A 17867-nucleotide genomic window follows, 5' to 3' on the forward strand; every position below is an offset into this window, starting at 1 on the left:
ACAGGAAGCAGGGTGTGAAAAAGTGTAGTCGAGCTAGCTGTGGGAGTTGGTGGGCTTATAATGGATATTAGTAGACAGCTTATCCCCAGAGATGGAGACAGAGAAGTCGAGAAAGGGAAGGGAAGTGTCGGAGATGGACCATGTAAAGGCGAGAGAAGGGTGGAAATTAGAAGCAAAGTTGATAAAGTTTCCCAGTTCCGGGTGGGAGCAGGAAACGGCACCGATACAGTCATCAATGTACTGGAAAAAGAGTTGGGGGAGGGGGTCTGAGTAGGACTGGAACAAGGAATGTTTGACACATCCCATAAAAAGACGGGCATAACTAGGACCCATGCGGGTACCCACAGCAACACCTTTTACTTGAAGGAAGTGAGTGTGAACTGTTCACATGTAAGAATTAAATCAGGTCATTCGACATTTTCACAATGTCTACGAACAAGCACAAAATGTTCAGGGGTGGAAACCACAGGTGTGAAGCTCAAAAGTAATGAGGTCCTGAGAAAGAATTAGATAGAGTAGAAGACCTACATAGAGGGCTTGTTTTTAGCACAGAAATGATGCAAACAGAAGAAAAAGCCCGTAGATATATTTGGAATTCAGAACGAAGAAATTGACATGACTATAACAGTATTGATGCAACTGGAAGACAGCTAAGAATGTAAGAGAATGGAATGAGAAATCTACAAATGTCCCGTCTGTATCTCTAGAGTGAGATTGGAAGGCAAAACTTTCTGACTGAGAGGCCAGAGTATTGGGCCACAACTGACACATTTTGGCCCTATTCGTCAGCCTATTTCTCTACTGCTGACAGTTCTGCAAAAGCAAGTCTCACATTGGACGGCGAATTCGCTCGTGTTTTTTTTTTGGTTCTGCTCATTTTTCTTGTGCGTACCTATAACCAAATCTAATACTGAACTCTCCCTGACCTTCCTTTATCAAAATGGCGGAGTATGGGTTCGTCTCGGAGTGTTGATGTCAGCGAGTGGGCGGGCGGAGAGTCTGACGCGGAGTGATGATGTCAGTCGGTGGGTGACGACGAAGACAAAAAGTCCAAGTCCAGAAGTGTGGGATTAAATATTGGTGGCTTGATGATTATAACCATCGTGCTGTAGCGCATCTGGCTGCGAATAAAGGTCCAGTTAGAGATTTAAGAATTTGGTTTCAACTCCTGTCTCCAGTGACTGGTGCGAACTGTAAACAACATCCAGCTGTTCACCGTGAAATCTAGCATTGGAAAAGAAAAGTGAGAAAGCTTTCAATTCGTTTAGACAAATAGCGTTGCACTGACTTATTAATAATGAGGCGCATCAAACAAATTATATATTTGAATTTTAATTGTGTGAGATTGGGCAGTCCTATATTTTATTCAAACCACAAGGTCTATTTATTATAGTAGAAAATGCTAGAAATACTCAGTAGCTGTGGGGAGAGAAACAGAGTTAACATTTCAGGTCGCGGTCTGGACTTGTTCCCCTTATACTGTAATTTACAAGTACAGATTCGAGTTTGTGACCTTTTTTCTTTGCAATACTCAAGCCAAGATATTGAGAACAGCATCATACTCTTGCAGTATGATATACAAAGATGGTGCACATATACTGTTGTTCCACATAAGAGGAAAAACTAGAACAGACTTCAGTTTGTATAAAAAATGCTATTGGTGTTTGGTTTATGTCTTAGAAACTTTCCTTGATAATTAACTGGGTAGGAATGGATAGGCATGGTTGACTTTCTGCAAGTGATACCACATGATTTGCAAAGAAGTGATATCTGTGAGGCTTGCAGCATTGTGCTGTACGAAGGCAAGATGATCACAAACAGGAGGCAGCAGTGAATGGTGAACAGCAAAAGGAAGTGGGATTGTGAGAAGCTGTTTGCCCACACACAGGGCTGTCACGATTGGATAAATATAATGAATCACACATGTGATCAGCCAGATTGACACAGATGGTGACTCCAGTTAAGTATGGAGAGAGCTGTGTTTATTTTTAATACTACTAATGCATTTCCTATGTCACCACAGTGCCTACACTTATTCTAAAAGTACTTCATTGGCTGCAAAGCACTTTGAGATGTCTGGTGGTCATGGAAGGTGCTATATCAAGGCAAGTCTTTTTTAAAGGCTACATTTTAAACAAAGAAGAACATGCATTTATATAGTGCCTCTCTAAATGTCCCAAAGCACTTTACAGCCAATTCATTACTTTTGAAGTTTAGCTACTTTAACTGTAGGTAAAAATGGCAGCCAATTTGCAAACAGCAAGATCTTAAACAGCTGTGAAACAAATAACCAGGTATCTATTTGGTGTTGGTTAAAGGATAGGTACTGGCCAGGACAACTCAACTTCTGACCTTTAAATAGTACCTTGGGATATATTGCATCCATCAAAGAGGGCAGACAGCTTTGGTTGTCTGCGAGACTGCATCTCAGACAATGCACCCTTGGTACTGAATCATGAAGTTGTTACAGCCCAGAAAGAGGCCATTTGGCCCATCAAGTCCATGCTGGCTCTCTCTAGAGCAATCCAGTCAGTCCCATTACACCACTCTCTCTGCGTAGCCCCGCAAGTTTATTTCCCTCAAGTACCCATCCAGTATCCTTTTGAAATCATTCATTGTCTCCACCACCCTCATAGGCAGCGAGTTCCAGATCATTACCACTTGCTACTTTAAAAAAATTCTTCCTCACATCCCTGCTGTATCTCTTGCTCAAAACCTTAAATCTGTGTCCCCTAGTCCTTGTACCATCAGCTAATGGGAACAACCTTTCTTTATCTACGTTATCTAAACCTGTCATAATCTTGTACACCTCTATCAAATCTCCCCTCAATCTCCTTTGCTCCAAGGAGAACAACCCCAGCTGCTCGAAGCCAACCTTGGAGCTAAACCCTGGAGCTACCCCAGTATTAACTGGGATAGTTTTAATGTGAAAGGAATTGAGGGAGCAGAATTCTTGAGATACAATCAGGAGAACTTTTGCCCAGTATGTAGCAAGTCCAACAAGAGAGGGCGTAGTTTTACACTTCATTTTAGGAAATGAAGATGGGCAGGTGGAAGGAGTGGCAGTGAGAGCGCATTTTGGTGGTAGTGATCATAATTCAGTCCGTTTTAACATAATTATGGAAAAGGACAGAAATAGAACAGGAGTTAGAGTTCTCAATTGGGGCAAGGTCAATCTTACTAAACTGAGGAGTGATTTAATGAAACTGGACTGGCAACAGCAACTTTAAGGTAAATCAGTGTCGGAGCAGTGGGAGGCATTCAAAGGGGAGATTCAAGGGGTTCAGAGTAAACATATTCCCACAAAGAAAAAGGGTGCGACGGCCAAATCTAGAGTCCCGTGGATATCAAGAAGCCTACAGGGTAAGATAAGGCAGAAAAGGAAAGCATGTGTCTGACACTGAGAACTCAATACTACAGAAAGCCGAGAGGAGTATAGAAAGTAGAGGAGTGAAATCAAAAAGGAAATTAGGAAAGCAAAGAGAGGGCATGAAATAATATTGGCAAGCAAAATAAAGGTGAACCCAAAGATGTTTTATCAATACGTTAAGAGTTAGAGGATAACTAAGGAGAGAGTAGAGACCATAAAAGACCAAAAAAGTAACCTATGTGTAGGGGCGGAAGATGTTGGTATGGTTCTTAATGAATACTTTGCGTCTGTCTTCACAAAAGAGGGGAATGATACAGATATTGTAGTTAAGGAGGAGGAGTGTGAAGTATTGGATGTAATAAATGTAAGGACAGAGGAAGTGTAAATGGGATTAGCATCCTTGAAAGTTGATGAATCACCAGGGCCAGATGAAATGTACCCTAGGCTGTTAAAAGAAGCAAGAGAGGAAATAGCAGAAGGTCTGACCATTATTTTCCAGTCCTCACTGGATACAGGTGTGTTGCTAGAGGATTGGAGGACTGCTAATGTTGTATCTCTGTTGAAAAAGGGAGCGAGGGATAGACTGAATAATTACAGGCCAGTCAGTCTAACCTCAGTAGTCGGCAAATTATTGGAATCTATTTTGAAAGACAGGATAAACTGTCACTTAGAACGGCACAGGTTAATCAAGGATAGTCAGCATAGATTTGTTAAGGGAAGATCTTTTGATCAAATTTTTTGAAGAAGTAGCAAGGAAGATAGATGAGGGTAGTGCAGTTGATGTGGTCTACATGGATTTTAGCAAGGCTTTTGGCCAGGTCCCACATGGCAGACTGGTTTTTAAAAAAAAATAAAATCCCATGGTCTGCAGGGAAATGTAGCAAGGTGGTTACAAAATTGGCTCAGTGGCAGGAAACAAAGGGTAATTGTTGACAGCTGTTTTAGCGACTGGAGGGCTGTTTCCAGTGGCATTCTGCAGGGCTCAGTACTGGGTCCCCTGCTTTTTGTGGTATATGTTAATGATTTGGACATAAATGTAGGAGGCACGATCAAGAAGTTTACATATGACACAAAGATTGACTGTGTGGTAGATAGTGAAGAGGATAGCTGTGGACGGCAGGACGATATTGATGGTCTGGTCAGATGGGCAGAAAAGTGGCAAATGGAATTCAACCTGGAGAAGTGTGAGGTGATGTATTTGGGAAGGTCAAACAAGGCAAAGGCATACATGATTAATGGGAAAATACTGAGAAGTGTAGAGGAAGTAAGGGACCTTGGAGTGAATGTCCACAGATCCCTGAAGATAGCAGGACAGGTCGATAAGGTGGTTAAGAAGGCATAAGGAATCTTTTTCTTTCTTAGCTGAGGTATAGAATATAAGAGCAGGGAGGTTATGCTGGAACTGTATAACTCATTGGTTAGGCCACAACTTGAGTACTATGTGCAGTTCTGGTCACCTCATTACAGAAAGGATGTAATTTCACTAGAGAAGGTACAGAGGAGATTTAAAAGAATGTTGCCAGGACTGGAAAAATGCAGCTATGAGGAAAGATTGGATAGGCTGGGGTTGTTCTCCTTAGAACAGAGAAGGTTGAGGGGAGATTTGATTGAAATGTACAAAATTTTGAGGGGCCTGGATCGAGTGGATGTGAAGGGCCTATTTACCTTAGCAGAGAGTCAGTGACGAGGGGGCATAGATTTAAAGTGATTGGTAGAAAAATTAGAGGGGAGTTGAGGAAAAACATTTCCACCCAGAGAGCGGTGATGGTCTGGAACTCACTGCCCGAAAGGGTAGTTGAGGTAGAAATCCTCCACTCATTCAAAAGGAGTCTAAATATGCACCACAAATGCTGTAATCTGCAGGGCTACAGACCAAATGCTGGAAGGTGGGATTAGAATAGGTGGTTCGTTTTACGGCCAGCACAGACACAATGGGCCAAGTGGCCTCTTCCAGTTCCTTAAACTTTCTATGATTCTATGAAAATCCCTCATCTCCTGAACCATTCTGATAAATCTCCTCTGCATCATTTCAGGGGCCCTCAGACCTTTCCTAAAGTGTGGTGACCAGAACTGGACGCAGTACCTTAATTGTGGCCTATCCAGAGCTTTATAAAGGTTCAGCATAACGTCCCTGCTTTTGTACCAAATACATCTATTTATAACACCCAAGATCCCATATGTTCTGCTCTCTCAATATGTCCTGCCACCTTCAAGGATCTGTGCACATGGACCCCAAGGTCCTTCTGTTCCTGCACACTCTTTCGAACTGTGCCAGTAGGTCTATATTGCCTCTTCCTATCCCTTCTGCCAAAATGCATCACCTTTCACTTCTCTGTATTAAATTCCATCTCCCATCTGCACTGCAGTTTCACCTTGGATTATTTTGGGGAATGAGGCTTGAATCCATAACCTTCTGATTCAGAGATGGGAATGCTACCAATGAACCAGGACAGATCCAAGAGTGTCATTGAGCATGGCTGTCAGAATTCGGTGGAAATTTGAATCAAAATTTGCCCTAAAGTCTTTTTGTTCAACTCCGCTTACTCTGTACAGAGCATAATATCTGGGATTAGTGCAACAAAGAATACTAAAAAATTTTACCCTCAAATAAAGCCAACTGTGCTCCAGATGTACGTTAGGAACAGGAGAAAGCCATTCAGCCCCTTTAGCCTATTCTCCCATTCAATCAGATCACGGCTGATCAGTTTCTTAACTCCATCTACCCACCTTGGTTCTGTAACCTTAAATACTCTTGCCTAATAAAAATTCATTAATCTCCGCTTCAGATTTTTCAATTGACCTAGCCTCAACAGCTTTTTGGGGGAGAGAGTTCCAGATTTCCACTACCTTTGTGAAGAAATGCTTCCTGACATTATGTCCATGTATTATTGTAGTGCTGTGGCTGACCAGCTACAACTTCATAAGTACAGTACATAAGCTAAATCTGGAGAGCAGTTGGCTTTACTTGAGTCTGGAATGGTGTATTTTCCTGTCCACTTCAAAGTACTAACTGAGTTCTTGCTCTGTAAATGAAGAAACAAACTAAGTTTAGCTGCAGAAAGATTTCTTTACCTGAAAATTTCCTTCATGTGGAAGTTGATCCAGAGTCAAGAGGGAGATAGTGACTTATAAATTGCTGCAAAATGTCTGGATTTAAAAAAAATCTGTCAAAGACTTGGGGGATTTCAAAATTCCTAATTTTTTTAGTGCAAAATCCATACATGCAGGTTTCAGATGGCTCTACAAGTGAGTAAATTCTGACAGGTCTGCATGTAATTGTAAAGCTAGTAACACTGTCTAATGGTGCAGGGACCAAAGTACTACAACGTATCAATAGAGTATTAAGTGAGCACCCTCTCCTGGGCAAGTTAGTGAGATCCTAGGGGCTACCATTGACCAGAAACTGAACTGGAGTAGCTGTATAAGTACCGTGGCTACAAGTGCAGGTCAGAGGCTAGAAATCCTGTGGCGAGTAACTCACCTCCTGACTCCCCAAAGCCTGTCCACCATCTACAAGGCACAAGTCAAGAGTGTGAGGAATACTCTCCATTTGCCTGGTTGGGTGCAGCTCCAACAACAGTCAAGAAGTTCGACACCATCCAGGACAAAGTAGCCCGCTTGATTGGCACCCCATCTACAAACATTCACTGCCTCCACCACCGATGCACAGTGGCAGCAGTGTTTACCATCTACAAGATTCACTGCAGCAACGCACCAAGGCTCCTTAGACAGCACCTTGCAAACCTGCGACCTCTACCAACTAGAAGGTCAAGGGCAGCAAATGTATGGGAACACGACCCCCTGTAAGTTCCCCTCCAAGTCACACACCATCCTGAAATATATCACCATTCCTTCACTGTTGCTGGGTCAAAATCCTGGAACTCCCTGCCTAACAGCACTGTGGGTGTACCTACCTCCTATGGACTGGAGCGGTTCAAGAAGGCAGCTCACCACCACCTTCTCAAGGGCAATTAGGGATGGGCAATAAATGCTGGTCTAGCCAGCGACGCCCACATCCCATGAATGAATTTTTTAAAAAATTAGTGGTAAAATATTCCAAATCTGAATTGCTGTAAGACAGGGATCAGAAACCTGAATAACTAGACGAGCCTTTCTTACAATTTAGTCAAAAATGCAATATCTCAAGAGCTGCAATGCTGTTACTCAAGAGCCAATAATGAAAAACAAGACAGAGACACATATATGGATTTCTATGCAGCACCTTTTTACTGATGCTTATAAAATTACATATATAAATATCAATGAAAAAGGATGTTTATTATCAAAACATTTTGTAAAAACCTTTAAAATGTTGAATTGAATTGTTACTTCAATGTTAATAAAAAAAATTTAAAAAGAAGCTATTTAATTACCATCAACCCCGTCAAATTTACGGAGATCACTAACCAATATTTATTTTGGGTCAAAAATGTAAACATATTTTATTTTTGCATCTGACTCCCATTTTTGAAAATATTTTTAAACACTTTTAAAGGTTGATGCAAAAATAGTAAATCAAAATTTGGTAGTTGGATGGGTTGTTCAGGGTGATATGAAGTCAAGTGATTGTATTCAGTTGCCTTTGGAGACAGGGCTGTTGGATCTCATCAATTTCACAGAGAGAGAGACGAAGTCTGACTAACTTTAAAAAACTTTATTGCAGTACATAATGGTTACATCAACAGCAAAGCAGACGCACACACACCTGCGTGCCAAATTAAGCCTTTCTTATGGTCCTTCATACAAATCAGTGACACCCCCTCTTTGTTCCCAATTGGTCTACAAACTTCTGCAGTTTCTTGGTGTCGGAGCCTGATTGGTGTACTGCCTTATCAACTTGTTTCACCTTATTACTCCAGCAGTTTCACATCCCCCTAGCTCCTTGGATCGTTAGGCTGATTGTTCCACAATAGGCTACTATAAGCTAAAGTGTGGCGAGTCGAAGAGACTTCGCAGTTGGCAGGAAAAAAGACAGAAGCGCAAGGGGAGAGCCAACTGTGTAACAGCCCCGACAACCAATTTTTTCTGCAGCACCTGTGGAAGAGTCTGTCACTCTAGAATTGGCCTTTATAGCCACTCCAGGCGCTGCTCCACAAACCACTGACCACCTCCAGGCGCTTACCCATTGTCTCCCGAGACATGGAGGCCAAAGAAGAGGCTAATATTAAGCAGTCTGCAGCTGTCCCCTTAGTTTCTGCTTGTTAGTCTGTTTCTGCTGATAAGCTGTCTCTGCAGCTCTGAGGTTAGTTTGTTAGTAGTCTATAATTAATTGATTAGCTGTCTTAGGTCTGTCCCCACAGTCCCCCCTTTGTTTCTTCAAACACTTTTAAGAATCATTCCCTCAATCCCACCCAAGTGTCTTTGATGGTCTCTATTTGTCTAGAAACAGCCTTCAACACCCGGAGGGGTCGCGCTCAATACGCTTCCTGCTTGTGCCACAAGAGGGGCCCGCGGGAGCTCTGTAAGGGCATAAGCTTTGCAGGGGCTTCTGTTACTTGTTTACAACAACACTCAATAAGCAAAAATATAAAATACAAAGTTATGATTATAACAAAAAAGATCAAACCCTGTACCATTGAGGTCCCTATTGAGCCCAACCACCCGGTTGCCCAATCCCATAAGTGGGAGTTGGGGGTTGTTTGAGTTTTTCTATCTCCTTTTGGATGTGCTCCGCCAGATTAGAGATCTACTCGGAGCTGTCTGGAATGTAGGTGCAGCATTCGGGCCCTATCAAGGCGCAAGTACCTCCCTTTTCTGCAAGGATAAAATCTAGGGCCATTCAGTTCTGAAGGGCCACTGTCCAGATAGCCACCATTTCTGCATTTATTTTAACCAGGGCTTCGGCGGTGTCATTGGCCACCTTTTCTAGAACAGAGGCCATGTTTCAGGCGTGATAGAGAGAGAGGTAAAAGGGGTGGAGGAGTTGCATTACTGGTCAAAGAGGATATCACAGCTGTGCTGAAGGAGGGCACTATGGAGGACTCGAGCAGTGAGGCAATATGGGCAGAACTCAGAAATAGGAAGGGTGCGGTAACAATGTTGGGGCTGTACTACAGGCCTCCCAACAGCGAGTGTGAGATAGAGGTACAAATATGTAAACAGATTATGGAAAGATGTAGGAGCAACAGGGTGGTGGTGATAGGGGATTTTAATTTTCCCAACATTGACTGGGATTCACTTAGTGTTAGAGGTCTAGATGGAGCAGGATTTGTAAGGAGCATCCAGGAGGGTTTTCTAGAGCAGCATGTAAATAGTCCAACTCGGGAAGGGGCCATACTGGACCTGGTGTTGGGGAATGAGCCCGGCCAGATGGTTGAAGTTTCAGTAGGGGACTACTTTGGGAATAGTGATCACAATTCCGTAAGTTTTAGAATACTCATGGACAAAGACGAGAGTGGTCCTAAAGGAAGAGTGCTAAATTGGGGGAAGGCCAACTATACCAAAATTCGGCAGGAGCTGGGGAATGTAGATTGGGAGCAGCTGTTTGAAGGTAAATCCACATTTGATATGTGGGAGGCTTTTAAAGAGAGGTTGATTAGCGTGCAGGAGAGACATGTTCCTGTGAAAATGAGGGATAGAAATGGCAAGATTAGGGAACCATGAATGACAGTTGAAATTGTGAGACTAGCGAAGAGGAAAAAGGAAGCATACATAAGGTCTAGGAGGCTGAAGAAAGACGAAGCTTTGAAAGAATATCGGGAATGTAGGACCAATCTGAAATGAGGAATTAAGAGGGCTAAAAGGGGTCATGAAATATCTTTAGCAAACAGGATTAAGGAAAATCCCAAAGCCTTTTATTCATATATAAGGAGCAAGAGGGTAACTAGAGAAAGGATTGGCCCACTCAAGGACAAAGGAGAAAAGTTATGCGTGGAGTCAGAGAAAATGGGTGAGATTCTAAATGAGTACTTTGCATCGGTATTCACCGAGGAGAGGGGCATGACGGATGTTGAGGTTAGGGACAGATGTTTGATTACTCTAGGTCAAGTCGGCATAAGGAGGGAGGAAGTGTTGGGTATTCTAAAAGGCATTAAGGTGGACAAGTCCCCAGGTCCGGATGGGATCTGTCCCAGGTTACTGAGGGAAGCGAGAGAGGAAATAGCTGGGGCCTTAACAGATATCTTTGCAGCATCCTTAAACACGGGTGAGGTCCCGGAGGACTGGAGAATTGCTAATGTTGTCCCCTTGTTTAAGAAGGGTAGCAGGGATAATCCAGGTAATTATAGACCGGTGAGCCTGACGTCAGTGGTAGGGAAGCTGCTGGAAAAGATACTGAGGAATAGGATCTATTCCTATTTGGAAGAAAATGGGCTTATCAGTGATAGGCCACATGGTTTTGTGCAGGGAAGGTCATGTCTTACCAACTTAATAGAATTCTTTGAGGAAGTGACAAAGTTGATTGATGAGGGAAGGGCTGTAGATGTCATATACATGGACTTCAGTAAGGCATTTGATAAAGTTCCCCATGGTAGGCTGATGGAGAAAGTGAAGTCGCATGGGGTCCAGGGTGTACTAGCTAGATGGATAAAGAACTGGCTGGGCAACAGGAGACAGAGTAGCAGTGGAAGGGAGTTTCTCAAAATGTGTGACCAGTGGTGTTCCACAGGGATCCGTGCTGGGACCACTGTTGTTTGTGATATACATAAATGATTTGGAGGAAAGTATAGGTCTGATTAGCAAGTTTGCAGACGACACTAAGATTGGTGGAGTAGCTGATAGTGAAGGGGACTGTCAGAGAATACAGCAGAATATAGATAGATTGGAGAGTTGGGCAGAGAAATGGCAGATGGAGTTCAATCAGGGCAAATGCGAGGTGATGCATTTTGGAAGATCCAATTCAAGAGTGAACTATACAATAAATGGAAAAGTCCTGGGGAAAATTGATGTACAGAGAGATTTGGGTGTTCAGGTCCATTGTTCCCTGAAGGTGGCAACGCAGGTCAATAGAGTGATCAAGAAGGCATACGGCATGCTTTCCTTCATTGGACGGGGTATTGAGTACAAGGGTTGGCAGGTCATGTTACAGTTGTATAAGACTTTGATTCGGCCACATTTGGAATACTGCGTGCAGTTCTGGTCGCCACATTACCAAAACGATGTAGATGCTTTGGAGAGGGTGCAGAGGAGGTTCACCAGGATGTTGCCTGGTATGGAGGGCGCTAACTATGAAGAGAGGTTGAGTAGATTAGGATTATTTCCATTAGAAAGACGGAGGTTGAGGGGGGACCTGATTGAGGTGTACAAAATCATGAGAGGTATAGACAGGGTGGATAGCAAGAAGCTTTTTTCCAGAGTGGGGGATTCAATTACTAGGGGTCACGAGTTCAAAGTGAGAGGGGAAATGTTTAGGGGGGGATATACGTGGAAAGTTCTTTACGCAGAGGGTGGTGGGTGCCTGGAACGCGTTGCCAGCGGAGGTGGTAGACGCGGGCACGATAGCGTCTTTTATGATGTATCTAGACAGATACATGAATGGGCAGGAAGCAAAGAGATACAGACCCTTAGAAAATAGGCGACATGTTTAGATAGAGGATCTGGATCGGCGCAGGCTTGGAGGGCCGAATGGCCTGTTCCTGTGCTGCAATTTTCTTTGTTCTTTGTTCTTTAATAGATTCCCTGGCCAGCTTAGCTGTCCCATACCAGGGAACAAGATCGAGAAAAACCTCTCCATCTCGGTGATAGCTCGTCTCTTCCTTTGCCCCTGAGGCGGCTTAGGCAGGGAGGTCAAATGATGGATATAAGGTGTAACATAGCCTAAGTAGCACGATCCTGTCCAGAATTTCGGTAACCAGGGATAGGCTTTATTGCCGCAAATAAAGTAAGTACCATTATAGGCAATGGGGTTTTTAGCCATTTCGGGGTCCAATTGCCAGGCAGTGTGCTCCTGCCCTTTTAGTTCCTCAAGGTCCCGCAGGAGAGTAGCTTTAGCGCCCTGAGTTACATTGAAATAGTGGGAGCAGTTACTTCGTCCCACCTCTTGTCCACGCCTTTGGTCTCTGACCAGGCATATGAACCCCAGTGATCTTCCCATGCCTGAGGTGTTAGTAAGGACCAAGAACGGGGGCTCTTGGGTCTGATCGTAATGGGGCTGGTACCACCCCATGAAGGCGGCCAAAGGACAACCTGCTGATTGCCAATTACCCAAGTCGCTATTTTTATTAAAGGCCTTTACGTTATATATGTTCCGAGACCCCTTTATGATCAATTCCGCCGTCTCCGACGCGTTAAAGGGAATGGGTCGTAAGGGGATGCCTCCCCTTGAGGGATGGGCACGTGTGCACATACCCAACAGCGGGAGAGGTTAACTTCTTTGGCATATGTATAAGACATTTAAAGGAAAGAGTTGACCTGTAATACCCTGGACATTCGATTAGTTCCCCCATGTGGACAGGTTTGGTTATTCAAAAGTGAGCAACTACTTAAAATACATGCAAAGAAGATGATAAAAATTCTGAACATATTAGCAATTAATGAGTGTCCTGATAACCGATCGGTATTCGATCACGGGTCTCTCGTTTTACGTGAGAGGCGTGTATCCAGGCTTTCTTTCCTTCCACCTTAACTGCTGCCTGGGTGGTCAGTAGCACCTGGAAAGGTCCCTCCCACTTGGCGCCCAAAGGTTCTTTGTGTATTTTCTTCACGTAGACCCAGACTCCCGGGACGATGTCGTGCCCTCCTGGTGGGTCCCCCCCCCCCCCCCACTTGCCGATACCTGCGAGGAAGCAGAACTGACAGCATTTGTTAGGTTCTGACAATATTCTAGTAAAGCGTCACTCATCAAGTGACAATCAGCTTTTCGTAGATCAATTGTTCCCGGCAAAGACATGGGTCTCCCTGTTATTATTTCAAATGGGCTCAGGCCTGTTGTTCTGTTCGGAGTCGCCATAATACTGCACAGAACTATCGGCAATGCCTGAGGCCACTTTATTCCTTCCTGGTGATACTTGGATAGTCGCTGTTTTAGAGTCTGATTCATTCGTTCCACTTGGCCCGATGACTGGGGATGGTGAGGACAGTGTAAATCCCACATGATGTTTAGTAATCGACAGACTTCCTGACAGACCGCGCCTGTGAAATGAGTTCCTTGGTCAGAGTCAATTCTGACCGGTACTCCTCATCTGGGGATGTAATTCTTACACAGGACCTTAGCGGTGTGGTTGGCCGTGGCTTTTCTGGCTGGGACGGCCTCCACCCATCTAGAAAATTTATCGACGATGACTAAAATGCCGGTGTATCCCTGACAAGGTGGAAGAGTGACATAGTCAACACAAGCACTGGAATGGGCCGGCTGGAGCAGGGGCTTTTAGTTGAGGCATTATCGTGGTGGGTCCTGGATTGTTTTTCTGACAGACCACACAGCGGTCAGCCACCAACTGGGCGTGTTTTTTAAACCCTCGACCCCACCAGCTTTTCTGGAACCGTGCTGTCATCTGTTGCGGGGCCAGCTGTCCCCAGGAGTGAATTTGTTGGGCTAAAAAGGGCATCAGCGCCTGTGGCGCGACTGGTCTCTCGGTGTCCCTTTGCCTCCAGATGCCGTCGTCACATAACTTGATCCCTGCTTCTATCCAGGTCCATTTTTCACCCTTGGAGCATTCGCTCTGCATCACTTGTAGATCTTGTGCCAGACTGGGTACACTCAGTTTACATATTTGCGTCCGTACATCCAAGGAGTCGCCCTGTGAGGCAGCTCCCTTGGCGGCCTGGTCGGCTAGGGCATTTCTCTACACCTCTATGGTATTATCCTTCGTATGGGCGTTACATTTCTGAATAGACACCTCTTGTGGTAATTGCATGGCCTCTAGTAAGTCTCGAACCTCTTTCCCATTTCGAATAGGTGTACCAGCAGCAGTGAGAAATCCTCTTTTGTGCCACAGCTGACCAAAGTCGTGAGCAACTCCAAAAGCATACCGTGAGTCTGTGTAAATATTAGCTGTCTTCCCCTCTGCTATTCGACACGCTTCCGACAGGGCTTGCAGTTCGGCTTGTTGGGCCGATGTCCCTGAAGGCAGGCATCCCACTTCCACAACTTCATGTAGGGTTGTAACTGCCCATCCTGCTTTTCGTGTACCGTTGTCAACAAAGGAGGAACCATCTGTGAATAGGATCAAATCTGGATTGAGCAATGCTTCCTCTGCCGCTAGGGTTACCTCCTCTGTCTCTCTCATAACCTCCACACAATCATGTTCTTCTTCCTCCATCTCTTCAGGCCACGGGAGCATAGTCGCCGGATTTACCGGGCTGGCCCGGACGATGTGGAGATTGGGAGCCTCTAGGACTGTTGTCCATCGGGTCCATCTGGCTGCGGTCACTTGGGATATTCGGTTCATGGATAGCAATGTGTGGACTGTGTGCGGACACTTAACAGTTAGCTTTTGATCCAACACCAGACCTGCAGTAGCCGTCACAGCTTGGCATGTAGCTTCCATGGCCCTTAGGCAACTGCCCCATCCCAGGGCTACGGTGTCCAGTTTTCTCGAATAGTATCCAATGTCAGTATGGCAGTCATATATCCCTCTTTTTCATGTACAAACAGGGTGAATGGTTTCCTGTTGTCGGGGATTCCCAGGGCTGGCGCCGAGCACAAAGCCCTCCTTAAGCTTTCGAAAGCCTCTTGTTGTCCTTTGGTTAAGGTGACTGATTCTTTGGAAGCCTGCTTTCCCTTCAAGAGATCGGTTAATGGTTGAGTTAGCTGTGTGTAGAAGTTGATCCAGTTTCTGTTGAAGTTACACAAACCCAAAAAGGACCTAAGCTCCTGGATAGTGGTGGGCTGTTTGGCAGATCGAATGGCTGTGGTCCTGTCCTGGGTGAGTTCCCTCTTTCCTTTTGAAATCTTTTGTCCCAGGTACACGACCTTTCCTTGGGCTATTTGCAATTTGTCGATACTGGCCTTGTGTCCTCTCTGATGAAAGTGGTCTAGCAGGGTACGCAGATCTTGTTTGTGTTGTTCTTCTGTCTCAGAGGCTAACAGAATGTCGTCCACATACTGGATGACCGTGGAGTGCATGGAAGGTAACTCTCTCAAATGGTTTTGTAGGGCCGTATGAAATACCGTGGGACTGTTGTGAAAACCCTGTGGCAGTCGGGTCCAGGTGTACTGTTGTTGTACGGTAAAGGCGAACCACGGTTGGACCTCGGGTGCCAGTGGCACCGACCAAAATCCATTGGCCATATCGATAACAGAGAACCATTCGTGTTCTGGCTTCAGGGCATTAAATACCGCAGAGGGGTCAGCTGCCAGAGGGGCCTTTTGATTAATTCACTGGTTAGCCTTCCTATAGTTGACAGTAAGCCGCCAGGTCCCGTTTGGTTTCCGTACTGGCCACACAGGGCTGTTGGAGGTACTGTGTGTTTTAACCAGCGCACCTCGCTCCTCTAGCTGTCCAATTACGGGTAAGATTCCTGCAACGGATGTTGGACTAATGGGGTATTGCTTAGTACAGGGTGGAGCGGATCCCGTAAACGTTGCCGGTTCCATTTGAAGTAGCCCACAATCGTTCTTATCCTGGGCCCATATTGGGTGCACCCTCAGCTCCTCCTTCTTCAAACTTCTGATCGACCAAGTTACTTGGCCGCCTTCGAAATGCAACAAGGAGTTCAGCTGGGTGAGAACGTCCATACCGAGAAGGGCCTGGTCCGCCATGCCTATCCAGACTGGTGTTATCAATTCGTGCGGACCAAGACCAATGCGAATGGGCTGGGTCTTCTTGATCACCAACCTGTGGCCCCCAGCCCCGTGAGCTGTTTTAGTCTTACCATCCATCAGTAGGGAGTTTCTGTATTGTTGAGGTAGGCACGTTAATTCGGCTCCGGTATCCAATAAGCAGTCTATGTCCTGGTCGCCCACCCTCGCAGTTATATACAATCCATCTTTTCTATGTTCTATTAGCGCCAGAAGGGGCGCCGAAAAGGCAAGGGAGGGCTCCACTAGTTTTTTGCTGCACCATGTAACGCCAGTATCTCCTTCCGTTGCTGGGGTGACAACTGTTTGAATTTTTCTAGGTCATTGTCCTCAGGGGAAGGACCTGGTCTTGGTGCCGGATTGTATCCTTGGCGTCCTTTGCCTCGTCCTCTTGCTCTGCACATCTTAGCCCAATGGCCTTCGTTCCCGCAGTGGTGACATGTGCCGGGTCGCCTATTGTGCTCCTTATCAGGATCTTTCGGTGTCTGACCCGTCTGCAAGGCTCGAAGCTTGACTCCCATGTCCCTGTCCAGCTGGGCGCATCTGTCAATTAACTTATTGCGTCCCAATCCGGTAGGGTGGCCTTCAACATTTTAGACAATTCCGGCTTTAGTCCAGCAACAAAAGCGGTTTTTAAGGATCCAAACCTGGTGTCGTCCAGCTCCTCTGGAGCAGAGTCTACTATCCCTGAGTGTTCCACCCAGGTGGACCTGAGCCTTTCTTCATACTCCCCCACCTCCTCAGAGCTCTTCTGCCGACAGGCTGCAATTTTGCTCCAGTCCGTTTTTGCAGGACAAAACTCTCGCAACCACTTGTTAATCGCAACCCACCCAGCGTCTAGTAGTTGACCATCTTCACCCAAAGCAGTTTGGACCTCCCTCCTTAGCTTCCGGCTTGCTCGCCCGGGCACCATTACGGTCAGAATCTGTACCCCGTCCCACGGGTGGAGGTCGTAAATTCTCTTCAGACGTTCCAACTGTTCCCATGTCTTCTGGCCCCCCTTTGTCAGGTCAGGCAATTCTTCAGACCATTTATCAATTTTCTCAGGATCCGCCGAGACATGCACCCAGTAAGTGTTGTGCTCAGACGTGATCACCTTGTTACCGTCTGTAGTCTTCTTTTCCTGCTTGACCTTAACGCATTTCTTTTTGGGCGGGGAGGGCGAGCCGTGCAAAAGGGAGCTCATTATCAGTATCACTTTCTTCACTGGAGGACTCAGCTTCCTCTAGACTGTCTTGACGCAGTTGCGTTTTTCGTAGTTCTTTTAGTAACGACTCCAGGTCCGGGTACAGGCGGGACGTGTGGAGTCTGCAGGACGGCCCCGGTCCCTTCGGTTGCGTTGCCCGTTCGTCTCATAATTGTTTTTTAAGTTCTTTATTTTCGGTTTCCAACCTTGCTTTTTCAGTTTGTAGTTTTTCTAATTTAAGCTTTCCTTTCTTAATTGTTAGCAAACCGCCTTCAGTTGGTCCTTCGCATTAGTCAGGTCGCCGTCATGTTGAGCTTGTTGGATAATTCCATTACGCTGTCGGATCTGGCCCATTACAACTAAGGACCATTGGGTCCGCTCTTTATCCTTTAAACGGGTTGTTTTTCCCCAAACTCTCTTTATATCTTCCAAGGACCACTGTCCCTTGGAGGTACCATATTTTTGCTCAATTTCAGTATACGTTTTCACCAAATTAAACTGTTGTTCTATATATTCTTTTAACTGCCGAAAGATTTCATCTTCGGGAACATCAGGTGGGGCCCGCCCGCCTTTGACAGTAGTTGGTAACTGTCGGTTGCCTTCGTCAGTCATTGAATCAATTTTGTGTAGAG

The 17867-nt window shown here is 45.3% G+C and overlaps 2 protein-coding genes across 6 annotated transcripts in view; one reads left to right on the forward strand and one right to left on the reverse strand.

The window, feature by feature from the left end:
* Positions 1–1022: 1022 nt before the first annotated feature.
* The window catches only part of LOC137382619 (acyl-CoA dehydrogenase family member 10-like), a 97801-nt gene continuing 80956 nt past the window's right edge, over positions 1023–17867 (forward strand). For 3 of the 5 annotated variants that reach the window (XM_068054795.1, XM_068054798.1, XM_068054799.1), the window contains exon 1: positions 1023–1243. The gene's annotated coding sequence lies outside the window, so the exon portion shown is untranslated. Of the gene's footprint in view, positions 1244–14204; positions 14280–17867 lie in introns of all 5 variants that reach the window. The other 2 variants (XM_068054796.1, XM_068054797.1) reach the window with 1 other exon arrangement.
* LOC137382904 (ribonuclease H-like) lies at positions 14092–14535 on the reverse strand. The gene has a single exon (XM_068055481.1). It carries the CDS (start codon positions 14533–14535, stop codon positions 14092–14094), a length of 444 nt encoding a protein of 147 aa, XP_067911582.1.

Source organism: Heterodontus francisci, chromosome 23, assembly GCF_036365525.1.
Source record: "Heterodontus francisci isolate sHetFra1 chromosome 23, sHetFra1.hap1, whole genome shotgun sequence".
NCBI classification, from domain to species: Eukaryota; Metazoa; Chordata; class Chondrichthyes; order Heterodontiformes; family Heterodontidae; genus Heterodontus; species Heterodontus francisci.